The sequence below is a fragment of the Cavia porcellus genome, unplaced genomic scaffold (assembly GCF_034190915.1).
Source record: "Cavia porcellus strain 051 isolate PalLab524CR breed Dunkin Hartley unplaced genomic scaffold, mCavPor4.1 scaffold_10, whole genome shotgun sequence".
Taxonomy (NCBI): Eukaryota; Metazoa; Chordata; class Mammalia; order Rodentia; family Caviidae; genus Cavia; species Cavia porcellus.
In genome coordinates, this window is record NW_026947493.1 from 43,657,808 (window position 1) to 43,681,519 (window position 23,712).

General features: G+C 33.7%; 1 protein-coding gene across 2 annotated transcripts in view; it reads right to left on the reverse strand.

Moving 5' to 3' along the window:
• The window catches only part of Arfgef1 (ADP ribosylation factor guanine nucleotide exchange factor 1), a 127,810-nt gene that overhangs the window by 13,918 nt on the left and 90,180 nt on the right, over positions 1-23,712 (reverse strand). Inside the window, exons 23-33 of one of the 2 annotated variants that reach the window (XM_063257412.1) lie at positions 22,412-22,502; positions 15,790-15,830; positions 15,530-15,699; positions 14,865-15,016; positions 14,567-14,739; positions 13,525-13,685; positions 12,458-12,588; positions 9,447-9,576; positions 8,598-8,733; positions 8,373-8,511; positions 6,551-6,623 (exon numbers count right to left, since the gene is read on the reverse strand). In XM_063257412.1, the coding sequence (XP_063113482.1) occupies positions 6,551-6,623; positions 8,373-8,511; positions 8,598-8,733; positions 9,447-9,576; positions 12,458-12,588; positions 13,525-13,685; positions 14,567-14,739; positions 14,865-15,016; positions 15,530-15,699; positions 15,790-15,830; positions 22,412-22,502 (1,397 nt within the window). Of the gene's footprint in view, positions 1-6,550; positions 6,624-8,372; positions 8,512-8,597; positions 8,734-9,446; positions 9,577-12,457; positions 12,589-13,524; positions 13,686-14,566; positions 14,740-14,864; positions 15,017-15,529; positions 15,700-15,789; positions 15,831-22,411; positions 22,503-23,712 lie in introns of those variants that run through there. The other variant, XR_010050164.1, reaches the window with a different exon arrangement.

The window sequence follows — 23,712 nt, forward strand, 5'->3', positions numbered from 1 at the left end:
CATTATCCATCCTTTTGATTTGACTGACTCTGTTCTGATATGTCGCATTTGGTTTTACTCTCTTCAAAAAAAATAGTAAGTACTGTGGGAGTAATAAAACCCAAAATGTGTAATTGTCATTGTACAAAAGAAAAGAAAGTGCTCTAAAGGTTATAACTGCATATATGTTTAAGTGTATAAGATAGATAACCATATTACTGAGTTTTTCTTGATCACTGAAAACTGTTTGCACTCTTTGTTTGAAAGTCCATTTTATATGCTTCAATTTTGTAACTTGAACAATTATTTCTAAGATGAGAATATGTAATCTATTAACTAGTGATTTCTTACTGTTTATTTTTTAAATTTTGTATTACTTGTACCCTTTTTCTGTTTTTTTCTTTTTCTCCTTAAATTAAAAAAAAAAAAAAAAAGTAGCTGGGTCAAACGGAACCTCTAATCTTAGTTTTTTGAGGAATTCCCACACTGAGTTGCACTAGTCTACACTGTGACCAACAGAGAAGGGTTTTTCTCCAGAGCCCTGCCAGCAATTGTTACTGGTTGATTTCTTGATAACAGCCACTCTTTCTGGGGTGAGTTGGAATTTTTCATTTCTCAGGTGACCAATGATATTGAACATTTTATCATATATTTACATGGTATTTCTATTTCTTCCTCTGAAGTGTCCATTTTTGTATCGGGTCTTTAAATTTGGGGTGGGGTCTGAGTTTTTTGAATATTTAATAATTCTAGATAGTAGTTTTTTGAGGAACAGATGGCAAAACTGTTTCCAACACTATGGGTTGTTTTTTTACTCTGTTGGGTTTTTTTGTTGTTGTTATGCAAAAGCTTTTTAATAAGTGAGCTCCCAGTTGTTGATTCTTTGTGATATATCCCTTGCAATCTGGGCTTTGTTCCTAAAATCTTTGCCAACACCAATGTGTTTAAGAGTTCTATCTATTCTGTTTCAGGAGTTTTACTGTTTCTATTTTAATATTTAGAACTCTGATCCATTTGGATTTAGTTTAGCGCATGGTGAAAGATATGGATCTAGTTTTAAACTTTGCATGTAGAAAGTCAGTTTTTCCAGCATCATTTATTAAGAAAGCTATCTTTCCTCCAGGGAAGGCGTTTGGTACCCTTTGTCAATGATAAACTAAGTATTTCTGGAGTTGTTTCTTCATCTGTTAGTCTGTTCCACTGATCTTTGGGTCTGTTTTTGTTTTGTTTTGTTTTTGCCAATGCCACATTGTTTTTGTCACAGTAGCTCTGCAGTATAATTTCAAGTCAGGGATTGTGATGCCCACGGCCTTGCCTTGGTTGTCTGGAACTGCCTTTGTTATTCTAAGTGTCTTCTAATTTCAAATGAATTTTAGGATTGTTTTCTCTAGTTCTGTGAGATACTGTTGGAATTTTGATGAACTTACATTAAATGTATACAGCAGTTTTGGACATACGGCCATTTTCCCTATATTGATTCTTCCTACCTATAAGCAAGGGATACCTTTCTACTTTCTGATACCCTCTTCAATCTCCTTTTTCAAAAAACTGTAGTTTTCAATGTAGAGGTTTTTTTACTTCCTTTGTCAGACTGCTTATCAGGTATTTCTTTCTTTTTTTTTTGGAAGCTACTGGGAAAGGTGTTGTTTGTCTAATTTTTCTCAGTGAGTTCATTATTTGTGTACAGGAAGCCTACTGATTTTGACTGTTGATTTTGCATCCAGCTTTGCTACTGAATTTGATTATTAAGTCTAGAAGTCTTTGGAGGTGTTTTTGAGTCAAGAAGTATGAATTTTTAATTGAGAAATTTCAATATATTTTAAGGGAGAAATTAAGCAGATGTTAGAATTTAAAATTATTGTTTTACTGCAAATAAGTAAACACTGTTTTTTTCAACTTTTGGCTCCTAGATCTTTGAGGACCCTGATAATTTCTCAGAAGCATTCCCCCCAGAAAAGTCAACACACACCAATAAAATTAGGTCATAATATTGAGATGAAAAATTTATCTTTGTATTGGTGGAATTTTTGAATGTTAGGTATACTGCTTTCCCTATTTTTCTGACTAACCAATGTAAACAAGGTCAATTTTTTTGTAATCTTTGCCTTTTCAGAAGAGCTCTGCATCAGAAACAATATGTCAACACTTGTCCTTAATAAAAGGACTGTCTAGGGAAATGCAAATCAAAATTACACTGAGAGTCTATCTGACTCCACTCAGAATAGCTATCATCAAGAATACAAAGAAATAGTAACACTAGTGAACAGGTGGGGAGGGTGAACAGCTTCTCCATTATTGATATGAATGTAAATCAGTACAGCTACTGTGTAAAATGAGTATGAAGATTCCTCACAACACCAAAAATTAGAGCTACCATTTGATCCAGCTGTACCGCTCTGTGGTATATATGTGAGGTAATCTACAGGGATACTTATATAACCATGTTTACTGCAGTATAATTCACAATGGCCAAGATATGGAACTATCCGAGATGCCTATTACCAGATGGAATAAGAAAACAATGTCATAAACACACACACACACACACACACACACACACACACACACACACACACACGAATATGAATTATCCAGCCACAAAGAAAATGGATGGATCTGGAGACCATCATGTTGAGTGAAATAAGCCAGACTAAGAAACACAAGTATCACATGTTGCCCCTAATATGTGGAAGTTAAAAAAGATAACCAGAAAGTAGAAAGGAGGATATTATTATACAAAAGGAAGAGATTGAGGTGGGTAAAGGTATAGGGAGATGCATGCAAGAGAAAAATGTATTGTAAGTACTGAACCCCACAAAGGAGGTGATAGCTTGGGAAATTATCAAAATATAAGTGCATGTATGTATGAATCTGTCAAAATGAAACCCACTAATCCGTATAACAATTTTTTAAAAAAGACTGTCTAGAGAAAAAGGAGCCCCTATAAAAGAAATCTCTTGTGTACTGACTGACATGGAGATGGACTGTTTGTTTCTCTCGTTTTGAGACTGCTTCAGTGTGCAGTTCAGGCTGGCCTTGAACTCACTATGCAGTATAGGCTGGACTTGAGCTTTGCCAATCCTCCTGCATCAGTCTCTCAAGTGCAGGGATTACAGGAGTACACCACCACGCCCAGCCGATGTGGAGATTATTTTCTAGGCAGTCTAAATACAATTAAAGGAGATGATTCACAATAATCTGACAGGGCCTCATTTGAAAGAGTTTAACTGCTGTTTTCCTGCAGAAGGAGGAATCCTGCCTGCTGGCCTACTCTACAAATTTCAAATTTGCCAATACCCACAATCACTTAAGCCAATTTCTTTAATATGTTATATGTATCTCCTTACTAATTTTCTTCTCTGTTAGTGCCCTCATAACAGATTTTTATATGAAGCAGGGAGCTGCTGTAACAAATATGTTAAAATAACATGAAGTTGTTTTGGAATTGGGTAAAGGAAGGGCTGGAGGAGTGCTAAGGAAGATAAAAGTAGCACAGACTGCCTTGAAGACATCATTGGTAAAAAGAATGGTCATGAATGCAATTCTGATAAGGACTCACAAGTGAAATGCATGGCAGAGAAAGTTTCAATTGTCTTAAACGAATATACAGTGAAGAGTAGGATACCGACAGAAACAAGAGTACTAACAAATTCTGTTGGTGAGGTATCAGAACAAAACCCAGAACACATTATTAAATATTCAAGAAAAGGTGATACACACAGAGCTTTATTGGATCATTGAACAGAACTGTTTGCAGTATCATTGTTGGAATGTCCACTCTACAAGCTTTAGTTTTGTGACTTGAACAATTATTTCTAAGATGGCAATATGTAATCCATTAACTAGTGATTTCCTACTGTTCATTTTTTTTTCTGTAAATCTGTATAACTTGTACCCTTTCACTGTTTTTTTTTCTTTACTCCTTAAATAAAATTAAAAAAAAAAAGACTATACAGTGAAGAGATATGTAATTATGGGCTTTCTATTTCAGAACTATTATCTAGAAAACTGAGATAAAAACTTTGATTATAAAAGACTGTGACAGCCAAATAAAATAAAATGTTTTCCTTAAAAAAAAAAAAAAAGAAAAGGTGATACGATGATAAAGAAGAAAACTGCCAATTATGCTGTTCTGTTGGGTCAAAGTGGAATCTGTAATTGATTAAGCTGTCTCAGAGATTCGTTGTTGGGATTTCTAAGCAATGCTAATGGCCTGACTTCTTGCTGCTTATAGTAAAATGTAACAATGAAGAGATTAAATTGAGGAACTGAAGCAAAAGGAACTAGCACTTATAATTTGGGACAATCTCAACCTATGCATACTGCAAATGACAGTAAAATTAGGAAAGTCAATGTTAGGAAAGCCAACAGATGATATGAATCCAAATGTATGGTCAGACAACTTTTTGCTGAAGCAACTAAGTATGTGACTAATGAAAAAGGAGCCCTTATAAAAGAAACTGAGTATCACATCAGAAGTCATAACAGAACAAGGTAAATCCAGAAAAGAGCTACAGATCTTGTTTACAGGCATGGATCCCTTTAACATACACAGGAGATACACAATGATCTGGAGAATATACCAGTGGAAATAAAGCCAGCCTAAATGGAAAGTGACAGAAACTGGATGAAACAAAGCAAAGCTGTCAGACTTCTAGGATTACAGGCCAGAAGATAGATTGACAAACTACAGGCTTATATATAATGTAAGTAAGACAGGGATGGCTCAAAGGACAGAGCTGCAGGCCCAGAGACAGCAGCAGCCCTGGGCCCAATGGGTGGAACATCAAGCCAAACAGTAGTATTCTCAAGATTCAAAACTTAATGGAATTTTCTCTGCTGGGTTTTAACTTGATTAAGATTGACCATCCTTTTATCTCTTCCTGACCCATGATTACATTTTGGAACAGGAAATGTTTTTTAGGTTTGTAGGTTCATGGATGAAGATTAATTTTATTCCAGCATAGATCATGTTCAATGTTTAAATCATTTGTGATGTAGATGACTTAAATGAGATTAGATACTTCTAATACGATAATATTTAAATGAGACTTTAGAATGTGCTGGTATTACAGTAAGTCAAAATATTTGGCAATCTTACAATGGAGTGAGTATCTTTTGCTCACGGTACAAACATGAATCTTTGGATTTCAGAAAGCAGACTATAGTGGCCTCGGTACTCCCTTCCCCAACTCTCAAAATATGTCCAGGTTTTCAATTGTGTTCCTATGAATGTTATTTACTTGGAAATCAAAGACTTTACAGATGAAATTAAAGATAGCATCATGGACTTAGGGTATGCCCTAAATAACTAATTCTCTTACAAAGGAGATAAGAGAGAGATGTGACACATTTGCAGAAGGGAAGGCCATGTTCAGAGGGAAGCAGAGATCAGAGTGATATAAGTACAACCAAGGAATGCCAAACGCTGCCAACAGCCACCAGGAGAAGAAAGAGGCAAAGAAGGGTATTTTCCTAGCATTTTCAGAGGGAACATAATGGCCCTGATGACTACTTGATTTTGAACCTTTTGTCTTGAGAACTTTAGCCACTAGCCAGACACAATAGGGCATGCCTGTAATCCCAGTTACAATTGGAAGTTTGAGGCTAACCTGGATAACTTAGTGATACTCCGTTCTCAAGATTTAAGAGAGAGAGAGAGAGAGAGAGAGAGAGAGAGAGAGAGAGAGAGAGAGAGACAGACAGAGAGAGAGACAGACAGACAGACAGACAGACAGACAGAAAAGCTGCAGATACAGATAGCTTGGTACTCCCTGGGTTCAATCCCCCATACCATACACAAATTAAAAACTACAAAAAAACCACAGAACTCCAGTCATATAGTATATAATAATTTGTTTTAGCAGCTGAATAAAGTAATATACTACGTAATAGGTATACTGGAATCTCATGTACTATTTTTGCAACTTTTCTGTAAGATAAAATCATATCAAAATGAAAAATTTATATAATATTCAAATCTTCAGGTTAGCATTAAAATTCTTATTAATCTACTATCTGCCATTCACAACCCTTTAAATCATTTTACTTCATGTCCTTTATTAAAGAATAATTTTAAATACCTGCTCCATAGATCTGTGAAATTTTGCATCAGAAAATTTACCATGAGATTTCTGGAGTTGGTTTTGCTGCTATAGTTTAAATGTTTGTGGCCCTCTGCAATTTACATTGAAATATAATCTCAGCAATATTGAAGAGGTGGGGCCTTTAGGAAGTGTTTAGGTGCTGTCCCAATAGACAGGACCAGTGCCTGGTGGGGCAGAGGGAACCAGCTAGGCCATTTTCCATGCGTCCTGTGTCCTGCCATGCAAGGATGCAGCAACAAGGCACCATCTTGAAAGGGTGCAGCAGCTCTCGCCAAATACCAGCTGCAGGTATCTTAATCTTGAACTTCTCCACCTCCAACACTGACAGAAAATAATTTCTGCTATCTATAATTTATCTGGCTTCAGGTATCTTACAGTAGTAGAAACAAACTACCAAACTTATAAGAATTTGAAATATGGTAAAATCATTTATTATAATTGTAAATATGCTTTGTTTTACTTACCAATTGCTTTTCACTCACAGGAGAAGGGGGTGGGGGAGCAGTTTCTCCACACATAGGACGCCAGGTCAGGAGCCTTTAAGACACCAAAACCACCTGTCACCAGGAGGATGTGCCACAACTCACGTCTAATGTATTTTGAAATAGTCACAAAAGTCACAAGACTATTGAAAATACACTCCACCTTTCATTACTACTAAAAGCCATTTGCTGAAAACACCTAGTAAAATGTTTAAGGTAAAAGTTTAAGGTATGTATCCAGAAAATAGCAAAGAAACATTTTACATATGGTGGTACTTTGGTTCATGAACATAATTCTTTCAACAACTCTGGTCACAAACCAAGTTGGATGAGGACCAAATCACATTTCTCCATAAGGTCAATATTAAACCTAACCACTGAATTTGATTCAGTTCTCATCCAATTTGGTTTGTGACCAGAATCATGGAAAGAATTAAGTTCATGAACCAAGGTACATACCACTGTAATTAGCAGGATAATTTGGTCATTAGTTTTATAGTAAAATACAACTTGATGAAAAATTTCCAAAACTTTGGTAAACCCACATTTTCTTAGTTTTAATGTCTTCAAATGTTTTCTGCAGACTTAAAAAAGTTTCGAGTTTTTCAGAAAAAAAAAATCACAAAATTAAAAGAAAAGTAAAAATTCATAGAATTCTTGAGATCCTGGTTTATAAAACTGTGTAAAAATACATAAAGCAACATTTGGTCCTGCAGAGAAATTAACTTGCCTCCCTTAAAGTAAGCGTTTGGGACAGGAAATTAACTAAGGTCCAAGTTCTTATTCCTGAGAAGTAAGAGCTCTGTTGGGGCAATAGAGCACATAGACAGTAACTATATCATTCCAGTTCAATATGGAATGTGTTGTGATACAGGTACTTGCTATCACAGATCTCATCTAGAAAGAGATGTTACTAGATGATATTTAACGTCACATATGTTGTTCTGCGTCTATAACTCAATAAATTAAAATAGATGTAATTCTTATAAAAATGACTGTTTAGCCTAACTGGTGTTTGTGAAGATTTCAAAAGACAATTGGGAGGCAAGAATTCACACTGTCTTTGACATAAAGGTCATAGATACTCTGACATATGCACATCATTTGTCACTTACAATGCTCTGACAAAACATGCATCAGAAAATACAAGAATCTGTAAATGCGCCAGAGATTGCTGTATGTCCTTTCAGTGCAGTCAGTCTAGTTCTACCTAGACTTGTTTTTCTAAGCGTATATTTTACCTGTTTGACTTCCATGTATGTGTGTGTGAGAGAATGTGTGTGCGTGTGTAGAGGTGCACTTGTGGTAACGGAGACTGAATCCAGGGCCTCACACATATTACCACTAAACTATGTTCCCAGCCCTTTTATATTTTAACATTAATCTGTCCAGGTTAGTTTTTAACTTGTGATACTCTTGCCTGGCTTCTATTTATCACTGATGATATTTGCTACGAGATTTGAGTGTAAACATTTAGTTCACATCAAGACAAAGCTTATAAAGCTTAGAAATCTAGATTAATATAATTTTCATGTGGTTTTATTCCATCACATAACCATGTGTCCACTTAATAAGAGGTTTCAAGAATGAGTCTATCTGTAGAGTTAAAAATTATGGGTATTAGATAATACTATGCACGGACCAGTCATCACCAGGGTTGAGTTGGGTATTAAATTCCAGTGTGTCCTGCCAATAATTCAAGTGCTACCAGAGTTATTTAGTCAAACTAACTTTTAATTTCCCCAATTTGAAAACTGTATATAATATTAGAAAATATATAACTGTAAAGTTATAAAACTCTTACGCATGTGGGATTGTGGTTTTGAAGATATCCAGTGTGCAGTTACAAGTTTTATCCCAGATTTCTAGGGTAAATTTTTCACCATTCAGAATAACAACATTCTCTAAGCAATTTGTACCAGATCGTGCTAACTGCTCATTATCTAGAAAAGAAAAGAGCAATTCACTTAATTGTATATTACCAGACTCACACATATCACTTTGTGTCATACAGCTAATACAGACCTACCTTGCTGCACACACCAGTATAACTGGGCAAAAATATCATCCAAAAGTACATCACTGAGGACTTCTAAATATTGGGTAAATACATCACAGATCGCATAAAGTGCATGATTACAAGTTGTTGTCATCCATTCAGCTTTCTAGGGGACAAAAAAAAAATCATTAAATTAAGGTTGTACCATTCATCAACTACAACAATTAAAACAGAAATATATTTTGAACATTTAAAACATTAAGACTATTACTGTTTAAGAGTATTTTCTGTAGAAAAGTGTATTTACGAACTTAATATCTGATATTTCTACATATGAAATGATTTAGCTATTTTCTGCACTATTTGATTATTTTAACAAAGAACACTATAAATTCTTAATATTAACACGCTGACTTTTGAAACACCATTATGAGTAACAGCAGCTGGCCTTGCTTTACAATAAGGCAGAACAAGGAAATAAAGAAGAAAAAGAAAAACCCCAAGTGGGATTAGCACAAATTTAAAATAAAATTGACTTTCCTCAAATATGGTTACTCCAAACAACATTAAGAAAGGTTATAGAAAGTATAAGGAATTTCTATTTTTTTTTTCAAACACATGAAAGATAGTTACAGAAGTCTGCATTTAATTATGCTATATAGAACAAATGGAAAAATCTGAAACTTTTGTCTTCACACTACCTGAAATATTTACTAAAACTGGTTTGTAGCTAAACACCCACTGAAATACATAAAACACATTTTTACTTTGCATTCTTTATTCAATTTAGAATGAGAAATAACTATACACTACTAAGTAACTGGTATTTTACAGTTCTGCTATTTCACTATGCTAAACAAAAATTCTATGTTCTCTTACCTCTGTCTGCTGTTCTGGCAATTTCATATTGTCAAAGATTCTGAAAACAATTCTAAATAAGTCCTGCCACCAGTGTTTTTCATATGTGTGGCCATATGTTTTCATTATTTCAAACATTACTGTTAAACCCCTAAAAGGTCAAAAATATAATTAGGAAAGCTACAATATAAAAGGATGTCCCTTTCCTAAGATAGTTCTTACAGTTTATGAAGTTATTAAAAAAGAAAGTCTACAACTAGTGTTTAACTAATATATACAATATAGAGGGTTTTTTTAAGGAATTTAAGTTGTAAAACAGGTTCTTTCACAATACACCATTCAGGAATAATTCCAAAGGCCTTGGCCCTATACTTACTTTCTACTTTTGCTCACACCACTCTGACACTTGAAAACTAAATAAACTTGCAGGCTGAAAAAGATCATGACTGCTGGAGATTCAGCTCAGTGGCCTTAAGTGCCTGCCTGGAAAGCATGAGGTTATTTTGGTACCCATCCCTGGTACCAAAAAAAAAAAAAAGAACAGTCTGTCAAAAAATATCATTACTTGAGTGAATATTAATTTTTTGACTCATGACCAAGGAAGAAACTGCATTCACAGTGAAGTAAGAAGAAACAACTAGATTTTGAGAACATTCTTTTCAAATGGCTATGGGAATTTTTAGCTAGCTATCACTATAAAACTTGTTTATTATAATATCCCGATACAAAAATGTTTTCTGAAACTAACCCACTAAAGTATAAGGTCCCTAAGGGCAGGGGTCTGCATCTGTTCTGTTTCCCACTGTATCCTATGTCTCACTGAGTTCTGTATGCCTGAATCTCAAAACTGCCTCCTTGAATCTTTCTTAAAATACTACTTTTACAAAAACATTAAAAAGTTTGACCTTTTCTCTACGTGTTACACCTTTCAGGCAAAATACAGGCATCCTTCAATTTAGAAAAGACTGTTTCCAGAAAAGTCACTGCTGCTGTGCTGACCTAGACTGATATGTAAAAGGTTTCTTTCTTTTGGGAAAGTGGGGTCTCGCTGTGTAGTTCAGGTTGGCCTTGAACTCATGGTGCTCTTCCTGCCTCAGCCTTCCAAGTGCTGGGATTAGAAGTGTAATGGGTTCTTAATAAATATTTTTCACATGAACATGTAAAACAACATTACAGGATGTTCAGTACTATGGCAAGTTTACTAGGCTATTTCATCCCTATGATGCTCATTGTGTAACACAAGTGGTAGCAGACCTCTGTAACAAAGATACATTGCCATTGGATGCTAGACTCATGTATTATCACCCCTGGCCTGAAAGCAAACACAGAAATCAATAGACTCCAAAGACTTTTACTATTGTTTTTTAAATGTAATATTTGAAAAGCTGTAGAGAAAAAAAAATTGGGGAGGGGGCACACACTAGGTTATTTAACCCCAACTCTACAGAATTTTGAAAGCATCAAATATGAATGAATGTAAAAGTGTTTTGTAATTAAGGAGTTACACAAATCACAGAATTGCATTTTAAAGTATTAAGTAATAAAAAAAATTAAGTAATAGCCCATACAAATTCTAAGGTGAGGTAATGAAGGCCATGACTCAGGAAAGTTCACAGTTTCTTTCTCCTCTACTACCTGGAACACATACATACAATGCCTTTTCTTAAGCAACTAGAATTCAACTATAATCTGAACATGGGATATGACTAAGAAGTAAGGAATCATGGTCCCAGGCAAGGACAGGCTAAAGAAGTAAACACATTCTCCATAAAACAGGTTTCTATCAACAAATAAGGTTAAGGAAAGAAGACTGAGTTCATATGACTTGTTAGTCATAACATGCTAGTGGTTCTACTGAGGAGGCTAGACATTTTAATTAGGGCTGTCTCGAAGTTTCACGAATTCACAGTTAAGTCTACTGCTAAACAACCTACCAAGACTAAATACAAAATGTTTTACATTCTTGTGATTACTAATTTTTATGACAAATTCTTAAAAGTCTGAGTCTTCTTTGGATAATTTAGGCATTTCACAAGAAATTCTGTTGTAACAAATACTGCTACAGAAAAATTTCATAGGTTATACTCTAATTTAACCCTATGAGTCTGACATAAGAGGAAGAAAACAGACTATCATTACATTTCTATGACTTCCCTGGTACAATTCTGTGCCACGTTTATAATTTTAAAAATTTTAATAAAATTACACATTTAAATAACAAATGCAAGGGGACCACATAATATAAAGTTGAACTCATGGGCAAATATTTGAGATTTATTAGGACACTCAAGCTGGACATTTCATATAAGAGTAAAAGTGTGGAGCCTGAAAAAAGCTGTGCTGTATGTGACATAAAATAGCATACTAAGCACTTTTTCCAATTACATCTATAATAGTTCCTTTACAAAGTATTTATGTTCATATAGTTCTTTTACTGGGAATAGTTTTCCTGGGAAGGACAGTACTAGGGATTGTACCCAGCATCTTCACTCCATCTCCAGCCCTTTTTAATTTTCTTTTTGTGTCTTTTGAGACAGAGCCTTATTAAGTTGCTAAAACCTGCCCAAGTTCAACTTTAATTTGAGATCCTCCTGTTTCAGTTTCTCAGTGTTCTGGGGTTATAGACTGTACCACAAAACATTGTTGAGAAAACATTTTTGAAAAGATTGTTGTTACTCAAAACTAAGTTACTGATCACACTTTAATGGTTTTTATTCAAAACCACTAGGTATTGTGCACATAAAAACTTATTTACTGACAAATGAATTTTGTCACTAATCTCAGTTTCAATGATGAAGATACAGTGTTTAAAGTATTAAATTAGAAGCTAAAATTAAGAATAATCAATTGTTTTAAGGAACACTATACATTTTGCACTATTTCATATTTTAAAATCATATTACTATACTTTGCAATCTGCCTAATAACTACCGTAATTGATGAAATACATGCTTCATGGTTATTTTACCATGAACTTCTGTTAAAGTCAAAATACATCCTTCAAAATTTGAATTTCAAATACTGATTGTTACCTGGTTCTTACATCTAATTTGCATCTATTGATGATACAGGATAACTCAAAGAGAATTGGGAACCATCCTCTCACCCACACCCTGTCTTCAGGTGCCACATTCATATCATCACTTGTGTATTCCTTGAAAGCCTTCAAGAAGAAAGGTAGGATAATTAAAGGAAAACTAATCAACTGCATATTCTGTCCATTATTTCTCAAGAGAAAAATTTTAAATGCTTTATCAATCAAAAGTGAGCAATTTAGTAATAGTAATAATTTATAAAAAGATGAAGACCATAACCATCTATGAGGAACACTGAAATAAAATCCAAAAATTAGCTTTACCTTCAATTGTCACCAGTTCTCTGCATTATTAACTATTACATTCAGGTTCCCTTATCATTTACGTAATTACGATAACACATACATACATTATCCACACTGGGAACATGGTCAAATGAGTTGATGTATGAAAAAGTTCTAGGTACTCCAAAAGTCTTGTGTTAGTATATTGTAAATCTTATTATTAAATCTATGATTTATCATTTTTTTATGAGGACAAATTCAAATATGCAAGTTAAAATCAGCAACTAGATTATCAAGTCAATCTTTCATTTTAGAGCTTAAGTTTAAGCCTATACTCATCTATAGTCAGCTTACTTCAGTGCTGCAGAGCACAGGCAAATTAACAGCATATAGACAGGATAACAACAAAAGTCTAGGATTTAAATCCTGGCTCTCTTTCACTAGTCCTGCAACTAAGGACACATTTTAAAACTTCTCTGTGCCTTATTTTCCTTATTTGTGTAGTAGTATGCTACAGTAGTATTTAGCAGTATGTTGTGTCCTATTAGGTTGTTACAAAGATTGAACAAGTGAATACATATGAAATACTCAGAAAAATACCTGATACCTATAAGTAATAATGGTTACTTATAATCACTAATCATCATATTCAGAACTGAGTTCAGACTATTTTTGGTTTCACTGAAAATAAATGCTTCTATGCCCTCAATTCCAAACAAATTTAGATTTCGGACTGGAAAAAATACTCAGCAAAATTCTGTTTACTAAATGACGCTATACCTGAGGTCTATCAGACACATATTTTGCACAATGGCGAATAAGTCGAATTGCTTCCATACTTGTATCAGGAAAAGCTGCATTGCACGCAAATTCAGACAAACACTTCACTGCATCCTGGAAAGAATCAATGGTCGCTGGAAAGTGTTTTTCAAATACAAGGGCTAAAACAGAAAAAAAATATATCAACATAACTACAAATTTTCAAATATTCTTAATTGTACCCAAATATGTCAGCTTTTAGATGTAATGCACATTCTTTATAGGTTATTAAGGTCTTTGATGTCCAACAAATAGGGAATTCAAGTCTCTATCACTCATTTGCTTGTCCTAAGTAGTGAGGCAAATGAAACATGAACATTTTCTTTATACAGCAATAATACCTTTAAAGTAACTGGTACAGAGTAGTACTGAATCAACTTTTGTTGAATAAATAAAATTATTTATCTGCGTTTCTTAATCTATAAAATAGAGATAATAATATGCATAAGACAGCTGTAAATACTATATAATTATAGATGAAGTCCTTAAAATAACAACTCAAGAAAGAAATTAAATGACAGTCGTCATGATGTTATGATTCCTGATGCTGATGATGATCATCATTACTAACTTCTAAACAGGATTAACTTATATCTTTAGTACTTCAGCTTCCTTTAAAGTCAAAGAAGGCTGTACAATATAGTTTAAAAAAATAATAAAGTTCTGCCTTAAGACTTCCTGCCTTTAAATATCACCACTGACTAATTCTACAACATCATGGAAATTACTTAACCTCTTTGGGCCACAGTTTCCTAATCTCCATTTTAAATGGTAGGATCATATAAAGTTGCAAAGATAGAAGAAAATATGTAAAAAATGTTATTGTGCATGCCATCTAGTAAATTCTCACTATTATCTACAGTAATAATATCATTTGTGACTATGGATCTGTATGTAAAATCTGGTAAGCTGAAGCCCACAATAGACCTATAATCTTACTGTACCTGAATTATCATCTGAACACATTGGGCTTTTATTTGAATACAGTTAAAAGACTACTCACTGACAATGTGCCCTGTTGTTTGAAATGCAAGTTCCACAATGCTTTCATCTTGATCAGATGCTGCCAGATGAAATACAGAGAAAATGTTCTTCCATCCAGACCGAATATTAGCAGCTTGAGAATTAACCATCTGTGCTATGCACCGCACAACCATATCTCGAATTGTTGGAGACCTAAAATATTAATATAATTTCTTGAATATGCATACAGATAAAATCCTTCATATTCTCTTCTCTATTTTTCCCTCTGCCATGGAATAAGGTTTTACTGATATTAAGCCATTCAACAAATATAATACCTGTTCCGTTTCATTATATGTTCAAAAGGTCTTAAAAAATCCTTCTGGAATCTGAAATTTGCAAGCTCCCCCTTTTCTAAAAACTTCATTGACAACTGCCTCAAGGAGTCTACTGCAAAAATAGCTACATCTTCATTAGGATTACAGCCAACCTGTAAGGGCAACAAAATAATGAGACACTATTGTCAGTGGCCAGAAATGTATAATTCTTTATATTTGTCTTAGAAAAAATATAAAATCAGTAGCACATATAGGAAAATCCTCTAATTCCTAAAGGTACTAGATATGCTAAAAATAATTCTGAACTAAGAAACAAATACTTAAAATTCTTAAAAACTTTGAGAAATCTTTTTAAAGAACAGAACTTTTTTTTTTATTTAAGGAGAAAAAGGAAAAAAAACAAAGAGTACACATAATATAAAATTTAAAAAATAAACAGTAAGAAATCACTAGTTAATAGATTACATATTCTCATTTAGAAATAGTTGTTCAAGTTACAAAATTGAATCACATAAAGTGGACTTTCATAAAGAACAGAACTTTAAGGGTTTCCCAACTACAAAAAAGAACACAACTGCTTGAGAGGAAAAATGCTTAAATTAGATAAGGAAATTTTAAATAAAGAAAAACAGAAATGTAAATATATACTATCTTTATTCAAATACCTTATTAAAATGATCTCCAATAACTTCCCAAATCCGAGACCACTGCAATCTTATTCTTCCCATGTTGTAGTATGATATTTCAACTATCTTTTGCAGACTAAACATTCTTGGGTGTGTAGTGGAAAGCAATTCATCCATAGATACAGCACAGAGCCAACGGACAAAATCCACTATAACATAAATACATTTATAGTTTTTTCAACTTTAAAGTTTTCTAGTCAAAAGGCCTATGTGTAAATAGAATAAATATGCATACTTACCAATAGCATTTCCATCTAGTCTTGTAGATCCTGTAAATATTCTGGGAAAAATAAAACAATGTTTTGAAAATTTATAAAGTTTCATCTTTGCTATGTTAATTCAAAACAAACTGGCTTGAGGTATGACCATTTTTATTTATTTTAAGCAACAAACAAACAAATCAAAAAGGTCAAGCAATGAAATGGAAGATTTTCATCATATAGTTTTAGTAACAAGAGCACTGTAGGTTGAATGTCTCTCCCTCCCATATCCAAATATTTCAATCTGCATTCAATGTTACTAGAGTAAAAGTGTACATTATTGTTATTAGAAGATACCCAACTATCAGGCCTTGTAACATTCTAGAAAAAAGAAACTATTAATTTATAAAACCAATCAGCTGGTATCTTGTCATGTTTTTCAATTTTTCCCATCTAATAACATTAAGCAAATTTTAAAAGATTATATTCTAGGGGCTGGGGATTTAGCTCAGCGGCACAAGCGCCTGCCTTGCAAGCAGGCAGTCATGAGTTCCATCCCGGGTACCGATAAAAAGGAAAAAGACAAAAAAAAAAAAAAAAAAAAAGATTATATTCTGTAAGTAATGTAAATTTGATTAGAACAGTAATTTATGGTTAAAGTGATGTGATATAAACTTACAAATGGTCTCGATTTAACCAAGTAACTAACTACTTTCCTTAGGATATTCTAATGTTTAAAGCTAAGCTATACTACCCAGTTTTGCAGAATTTTCTCTGTGGAGCCTCATCTGTTTCAGTTTCACAAAAAATCTCGGCATACACATCATTTTCTTTCTTCTTCTGGTTTTTTTTTTTTTTTTTTTTTTTTTGAGATAGAGTCTTGCTATACCATTCATGCTCGCCTTGAACTCACCATGTATCCCAGGCTGGCCTTGAACTCCCAGAGATTGTCCTGCCTCAACCTCCCAAGTGCTAGAATTACAGGCTTGTGCCACGCCCAGCTGAAAGCAAGGTTTGATGTGACTAAACTTTCCTCAATTTAAAATGTACACAACAGGATGTACGTGATAAAAAGGAAACCTTGAAGCAGGAATAGGCCAAATGGCAAACTTAAACACAGTAACAACAGTAACAGCTATCCATCAGAAGGTGGGTACTACTCTAGTGTTTTACGTATGTCCACTATTTAATAATCAAAACTATCCTGGGAAGTATACACTTGTTATAACCCTAGTTTTATAAAAACAGAAACTGAGACACAGTAATATTTAATAACTTCTTCAAAGTCATAGAACTAGTAAGTGCCAGAGCTATGACTTAAATAAGGGCAGTCTAACTTCACAGTCTACCCTTGCAAACACTTTTCTACGTTGTCTCCTGTTTATCTGAACAAAACAAGTACTGAACACTGTAAATACATTCTAAAGAACAAAATAAAAGACATAGGAAATAGGGAGATCTTTCTCAAATAGGAAGACATTCAAGAGATGGGACAGGTGGGAGAGAGAGGTGGGACAGGATAATAAAGGAATCAAGATGTGCTACATACATGTACCTACTTCACACAAGGTATGAACACAAACACCATATACTGCAAACACATACATGAACAAAGAATAAAAGAATAAAAGAAAATACACACACACACACACAACTGTTTCCAGGTTTTCCCTACTACTACAGTCTGAATATTCTTCCACATTTTTTAACCTCTGCACCTTTGTAGGTCTTCTGTATACATGTTCTGGCAATAAATTACACATGTAACAGAGGAAATTCAAAATGAGCTCTTGGCAAAGAAAATCTTAAGGTTTTTAAGTACTGTTCTTGTTTGTCAAATGAGACAATGATTCAAAAATCTGCAGAAACACTACCTGGGAAGAAAATCAAGAATAAGGTCCTATTGAATTCAGTGGCAGACTGGTGTTGGAAGTTTAAAACATTCAAATCTCTCATATGAACAAAATGAAAACTGTAACGTGTAAGTGTGGTCAAATGCTCTCAAACTAAAAAAAAAAATAGACAGATAAATAAATAAATAAATAAAAATGCTCTCAAGCTAGAGGTATTCTCATGGAAAACAAAGGCTATAGACAAACCACATCAAAGCCAGAGTTAACATTAAAAGTACAGGAGAGAGCCAGGCGTGATGGGTGCATGCCTGTAATCCCAGCACTCATGAGGCGGAAGCAGGAGAATAACTGCAAATTCAAAACCAGCCTGGCTACAAAGTGGGTTCAAGGCTGGCCCAAATTACATAGCGAGACCCTATCTCAAAAAGAAAAAAAAAAAGTACAAGAGAAAGAACAAGAAAAGGCACAACAGAAAGGGTTCATTTTTAACAGAAAATAAAGCAAATGGCAACATATATAGTGGTAAGGAACAAAAATAGAGATACAACTACAGAAAAAGGAAGCAACAAATTCTGAAAGTCATGAAATGGTGGAGAACAAAGGCAAGAAAGACCAAAGAAACTCTATTTCTACCAAAGAAACCACTAATGGTAAGCCAGAAGGAAAAACGGCGGTTTGAGAAGCATCAAAAGTTAAGCCTTACTATATACTAAGGTCCAAGAAATCAGGTATCACAAACACAGTCTATGAAATAGACTCTACATGTCCTGTGTGAAAAGCAAAGGACAAAAACATGAGAAGACTTGTTTGATAATATAAAAAGAAGTGGCCTAAAAAGCATACAGAGGGGAAAAAATTGGTAAAATTGCTGCTTCTTCCACATCATAATACCAATGCAAAAGAAATCCTGGCAACATTTGTTTTTAAAAATAAAACTTTTAAACTATGTAACACTGAAATGACCTGAATTACTATAAAAAGGTTTATCAAAAGAAACATTTATTTCTTAAGCTTAACTGCAAGATTTTTATAGACCAATCCAGTTGGGATAACTGTGTATATTTTCTGCTAGGTGACAGAATGTCCTAAAGTATAAGATGGGCTTCCATAAGGTATATCTGTTATGTCTAAAAAAAAAAAAAACCCGTAATAATAATAAAAACAAAAACTATAATGCTAAATAACTTTTTTAGCTTTTAAAAGTAAATCATTCCTGGATGAATTCTATTCCTTACACAGTTAAATAACACTTATGAATTAGGTCTGGCTTAACAATGTCTACAGACTCCTACCTTTGCAGGGCCAGAGGATCAGGTGCTACCAAATTAATTCATCTTAATATTCTCCTAAATTCTAGCGGTGTAAGATTCCTACTACAAAAGTGAAAAGAATTCAGTACTCTAAAGACTTCAATAGAATCCCATTTTCTTTCTGTCCATTAAGAAATAAGCAATAAATTAACAAAGAATAATTATTTTAATTTCTCTTGCTTAGTTTCTAACTCTGCAATAACAGATTATAATATTTAGAACAATAGACCAAAGGATGGAAGAATGATTTTGTTTGCTGTACAAAGACAGAACTAGCTGGGATGATGCCAGACAATATTCTCACTACTGTCTTGACTATCAGTGTTACCTCACTGAGTTAGCTTATGGACCAGAGTTGACATATACCAGATGAAAATAAATTTAGGATCAGGAAGGAAAATCAAAAACTTAACGAAAAACTGAAATATAAAACAGGAGAACAATATAATCTTACAAGAAATCAAAGATGTAACTTACAAGGCTTTCACAATAAGCTAAAATTAAGTATTCAGGTTTTGCTTAAAGTGGAGAATAGATTTATGTTTGCAGTAGTATCTAGTGATGACAAGCTTGCCATGACAAATTACTAATGAAATTTGTGTTAAGTATTCTCTGAAATAGCAAAAATTACTGAAACAGAGAGACATGGGATTTGTTCAAATGGGTGATCGTCCCCTTACAAAAAGCGGAGAGCAGGAAAAGTTAGAACTGGTGGTCATATACAGTATGTTATGGAAAAGAAGATGATAAAATGTTGACTCTTACCTAAGTAAATTCTCATAACAGTAAAAATGCTTTTCTGGAAGGCAAGAAAACCATTTGAAGGGAAGTTGGCCTAGTAGCAGAAGGGTTGTTAATTTACATGGCTCTGGAGTTGTACATAGGCAGAAATGCACAGAAGTTAAAGAGTGCACATTCAGCGACAGGTTGCTTAAGACAAACAATAGGCTCCACTCTCTAAAATTCCCTATGAACAAATGAAACACTTTTCAAAATAATCAAGAAAAGATCACCCTGGTTATGGGAACAACAATATTACTCTATCTCATGAAAGTTTTTTTTTTTTTTTAAACAGGTTTCCTTGTGTACTTCAGGCTGGCCTTTAACTCACTACTGCCCAAGGCTTGCCTTGAATTTGAGGTAATTCTCCTGCCTCAGCCTACAGAGTGCTGGGATTATACGTATACACTACCACATTCAGCCACTACTGAAAGGTTTAAATGAAGTTCAATAATACATGTAACATGCCACATGTGTGACAAACCTTCATGTTATACAGTAGATATAAAATGATACAAAATTTTTCTTCCATCTTTAAAAGAAAAACAACAATATAGAATGTTAAGAATTCTTTTCAAAGAAAAAGTTCCAGAAGTACTCTAAGAGTTAGTAGCTAATTTATATTCTAGTGCTATCTCTGTGTAGAGTAAAAATCTTTTCCTGAAGCAAAATAATAAATCAGCATGAATCTCTAGGCAAGTTTCCCCACCAATGGGTTAAGAAAAAAAATTAAATGTCAGTGATGTAAGTTTCAATCAGGGGGACATTTATCTGGGAAAAAATAATCTGAAAGGAATGATAGAAATTATGGTTTTACTTGCTGGGCATTTAAAAGTCTGAAATAATCTTCTGAATGTTTTGCTTTAGAAGGCAATTGCAATGGGGAATTCTTGGCTATGTATACAACACACACATTCTGAAGTCCTTTCCAAAACAGCTTATATCAAGAATCTCCAGCAAATACCATTCATTTTATTCATGACAGGTTATGTACCATGCATACAGAAAGATAAATTACACTGTGTTTTCAAAGACTGATAATAGAGTAAGTTTCCTATAAAGAAAGTATTTGTGTGTGTGTGTGGTTTTATTTTGTTGTGCTTGAGACAAGTTCTCATTATGCAGTTGAGGATCATATACAAAATACTGAATACATATTTCCTATTATTTTTTTGCTCTTTATTTATATTTTGGGTTCCTCATAAAAGAGAAATCAGGTCATATTTAAGTGTGTATCTGATTTAACATTATGTCTCAAAGTACATCCATTTTCTTAAAATTGACTCAAATTTATCCTCTCTAGCAAAGTAGTATTCCATTGTCCATAACTACTTCATTTTCTTTATTCATTTTCTGTTGAAGGACATATAGGCCACTTCCAAGATTTAGCTATTGTACTTTGTACTGTATGTATCACTGTTAATAAGATGTTTTTAATTCTTTCAGGAAGAAATGTAGAAAAGGAATAGTTGGGTCCAATGGAATTTCTATTTTCAGTGTTTTAAAGAATTTCCATACTGATTTTCATAGTGGCTGTACTAATTTACATTCCCTCTAAGAATGCAAGAAAGCTCCTTTTATCCTGCACCCTTGTCAGCATGTGTTATTACTTGATAGCTATTCTTTCTAAAGTTAGAATCTCAGTGTGTTTTATTTTGCATTTCTTTAACAGCTAGGTATGTCGGGCATTTTTTCAAGTGTTTACTGGCCATTTGTACTTCTGAGAAGTGTCTATTCATTTTGGTTGTACAGTTTTTCATTGAGTTTTATTTTTGGGAAGGTCTTTTATTTTGGGAGAGTCTAATTTTTTCATTCTTCATATATTCTAGGTATTCGTTCTCTGTGAAACAGCTAGCAAAGTTTTTTTGCTATACTGCAGGTTGTCTCTTCACTCTGCTGGGTGTTTCCTTAGCTATGCAGATGCTTTTTAAATTTATACGAACCCATTAGTTGACTCTTGATATTTCTTATGCAATTGGGGTTCTATTCACAAAGTCCTTGGCTATACGCATGTCCTCAGGAGTTGTACTTGTTTAATCTTCCAGAATTTTATTTCTCTTTAAATATGTAGATCTTTGATTCAGTTTTGTTTTGCAAATGCTGCGAGAAACAGTTCTACATTAAATCTTCAGCATGTGTATGGCCAGTTTTCCCAGGACCATTTGTCAAACATGTTGTCTTTTCATCAACATGTATTTTTTACCTCTTTGTCAAACAGTAGATGTCTGAATGTGCCTCAGGTTGTTTCTGCAGCCTCTATTCTGCTCCACTGATCCATGTACCTGATCTACGCCAGCATTAATACTGTTTCAATCACTGTAGCTTTGTAATATAACTTGAAATCCAAGACTGTGAATTGTACTGTTTTCTTAATTTTTTTTCTTGGGTTCATTACTGATGTACAGGAATGTTACTCATTTTTGTGTGTGGATTTTGTACTGTGTTGTGCTCTTTTTTTCAAAGTTATCAGTCCTCTAATGCTCCTTACTACTATAAATTAAATTTTCATACCATTTACTTCCTTCTAACATACCATGAACAAAAAAATCAAAATCAGATACTCAATACTCTAAAATCACAGCATATCATAATTTAGTCTTGACTTACCTTAGAAAAATTATTTTGAGAATGTATTTTTTTCTTCACTAATAGTATATAGCTAATATTACAGAATTCGAAGAGCAATCAATTGAAAAAGAAAGAAAATTAATACCTTACCTATCTACAGCAACAACAACACTTTGAGAACTGGTTTCTCCAATAGATTCCTGAATACTTGCAATCTGCTTCCAGTCCACATTTCCTCCAACTACCACACATAAGAGAGTCATGTCAATTAAAAAAAAAAAAAATCAGTGGAACAATGCACTTAGTTTTAAAACACATTTCTTGTTCTTGTTGTTTTTTGAGACAGGGTCTCTGTATGTAGCTCAGATTTGCCTTGAACTTGTGGTGATTCTCCTGTCTCAGTCTCCCAAATGCTGGGATTACAGGCATGGCCACTTCATTTTGTTCATATGGATAAAATGTAAAATTTTCAGTCTAGCATTGAAGATATTTGCCTTCAACATTTCAACCAATATGTGTCTCTCGTCATGCTCTCTCTCAACTATTAAAAATTTACCTATCAGATCCAATTTGAGTTCTCTGTAAAGAACTCTCAATTCTTCACATCTGCTTCTGAACCAAGTTTTACTTAATAAGCACTACTCAAATCAGAATTATTTCCACCTGTTTCCTACAAAGCTTCGGTATATTAAATGTTGCCATCTTACCCACTTAAAATCTGTATTATAGGTATTCTCTAAATAAACATTTATGTGATCAAGTTGTTGAATTTTCAAATATTTGTATCTTAGAAGAATGGAAGATCTATAATTCAAATTTTAAAATTATACTGTGTGTTCTTAATAATTATACTTTTGTGCTTCCAAAAATAATTACAGAATTTTATCAGAAGAAATACAGATAGTCAGCTGCTTCTTATCTGTACATTCTGCAATAAAGCTACAATTAAAAATATTTGGGAATATTAAAAATATTCAGTTACACACTCCATGTGTAACTGAATGTGTGTAGACTTTTTTCCTGTCATTATTCTCTAAACATCAGTGTTTGATTTACAGAGTATTTATGTTGTAGTAGATATTATTAAGTAAGTCAGAGATATTTTGAAGTATATAATAAGGCGAGAATGTATAGGTTGTATGCAAATACTATGCCACTTTACATATACAAAGGACTGGAAAATCCTTGAATACTGGTATTCCCAATGGCCCTGGAACACATTCTATATGGGTACTTAAGGATTTTCATATTCAAACCTGTTAATTTGGTTACATGGAATACTTGGTGCACACATGATGTTAACAAAGGAGAATACTAGTTTTAACAGGATCCACTATTTATACTACCTCTTCTAGCTTAAATTCTGACTACAGCATCCAGCCCAAGGAAGCTGTCTGCTGTCTGGGCACAGAGGGTGCTGGCAAAGCAGACGTCTTCCAAATGGGCTGGAT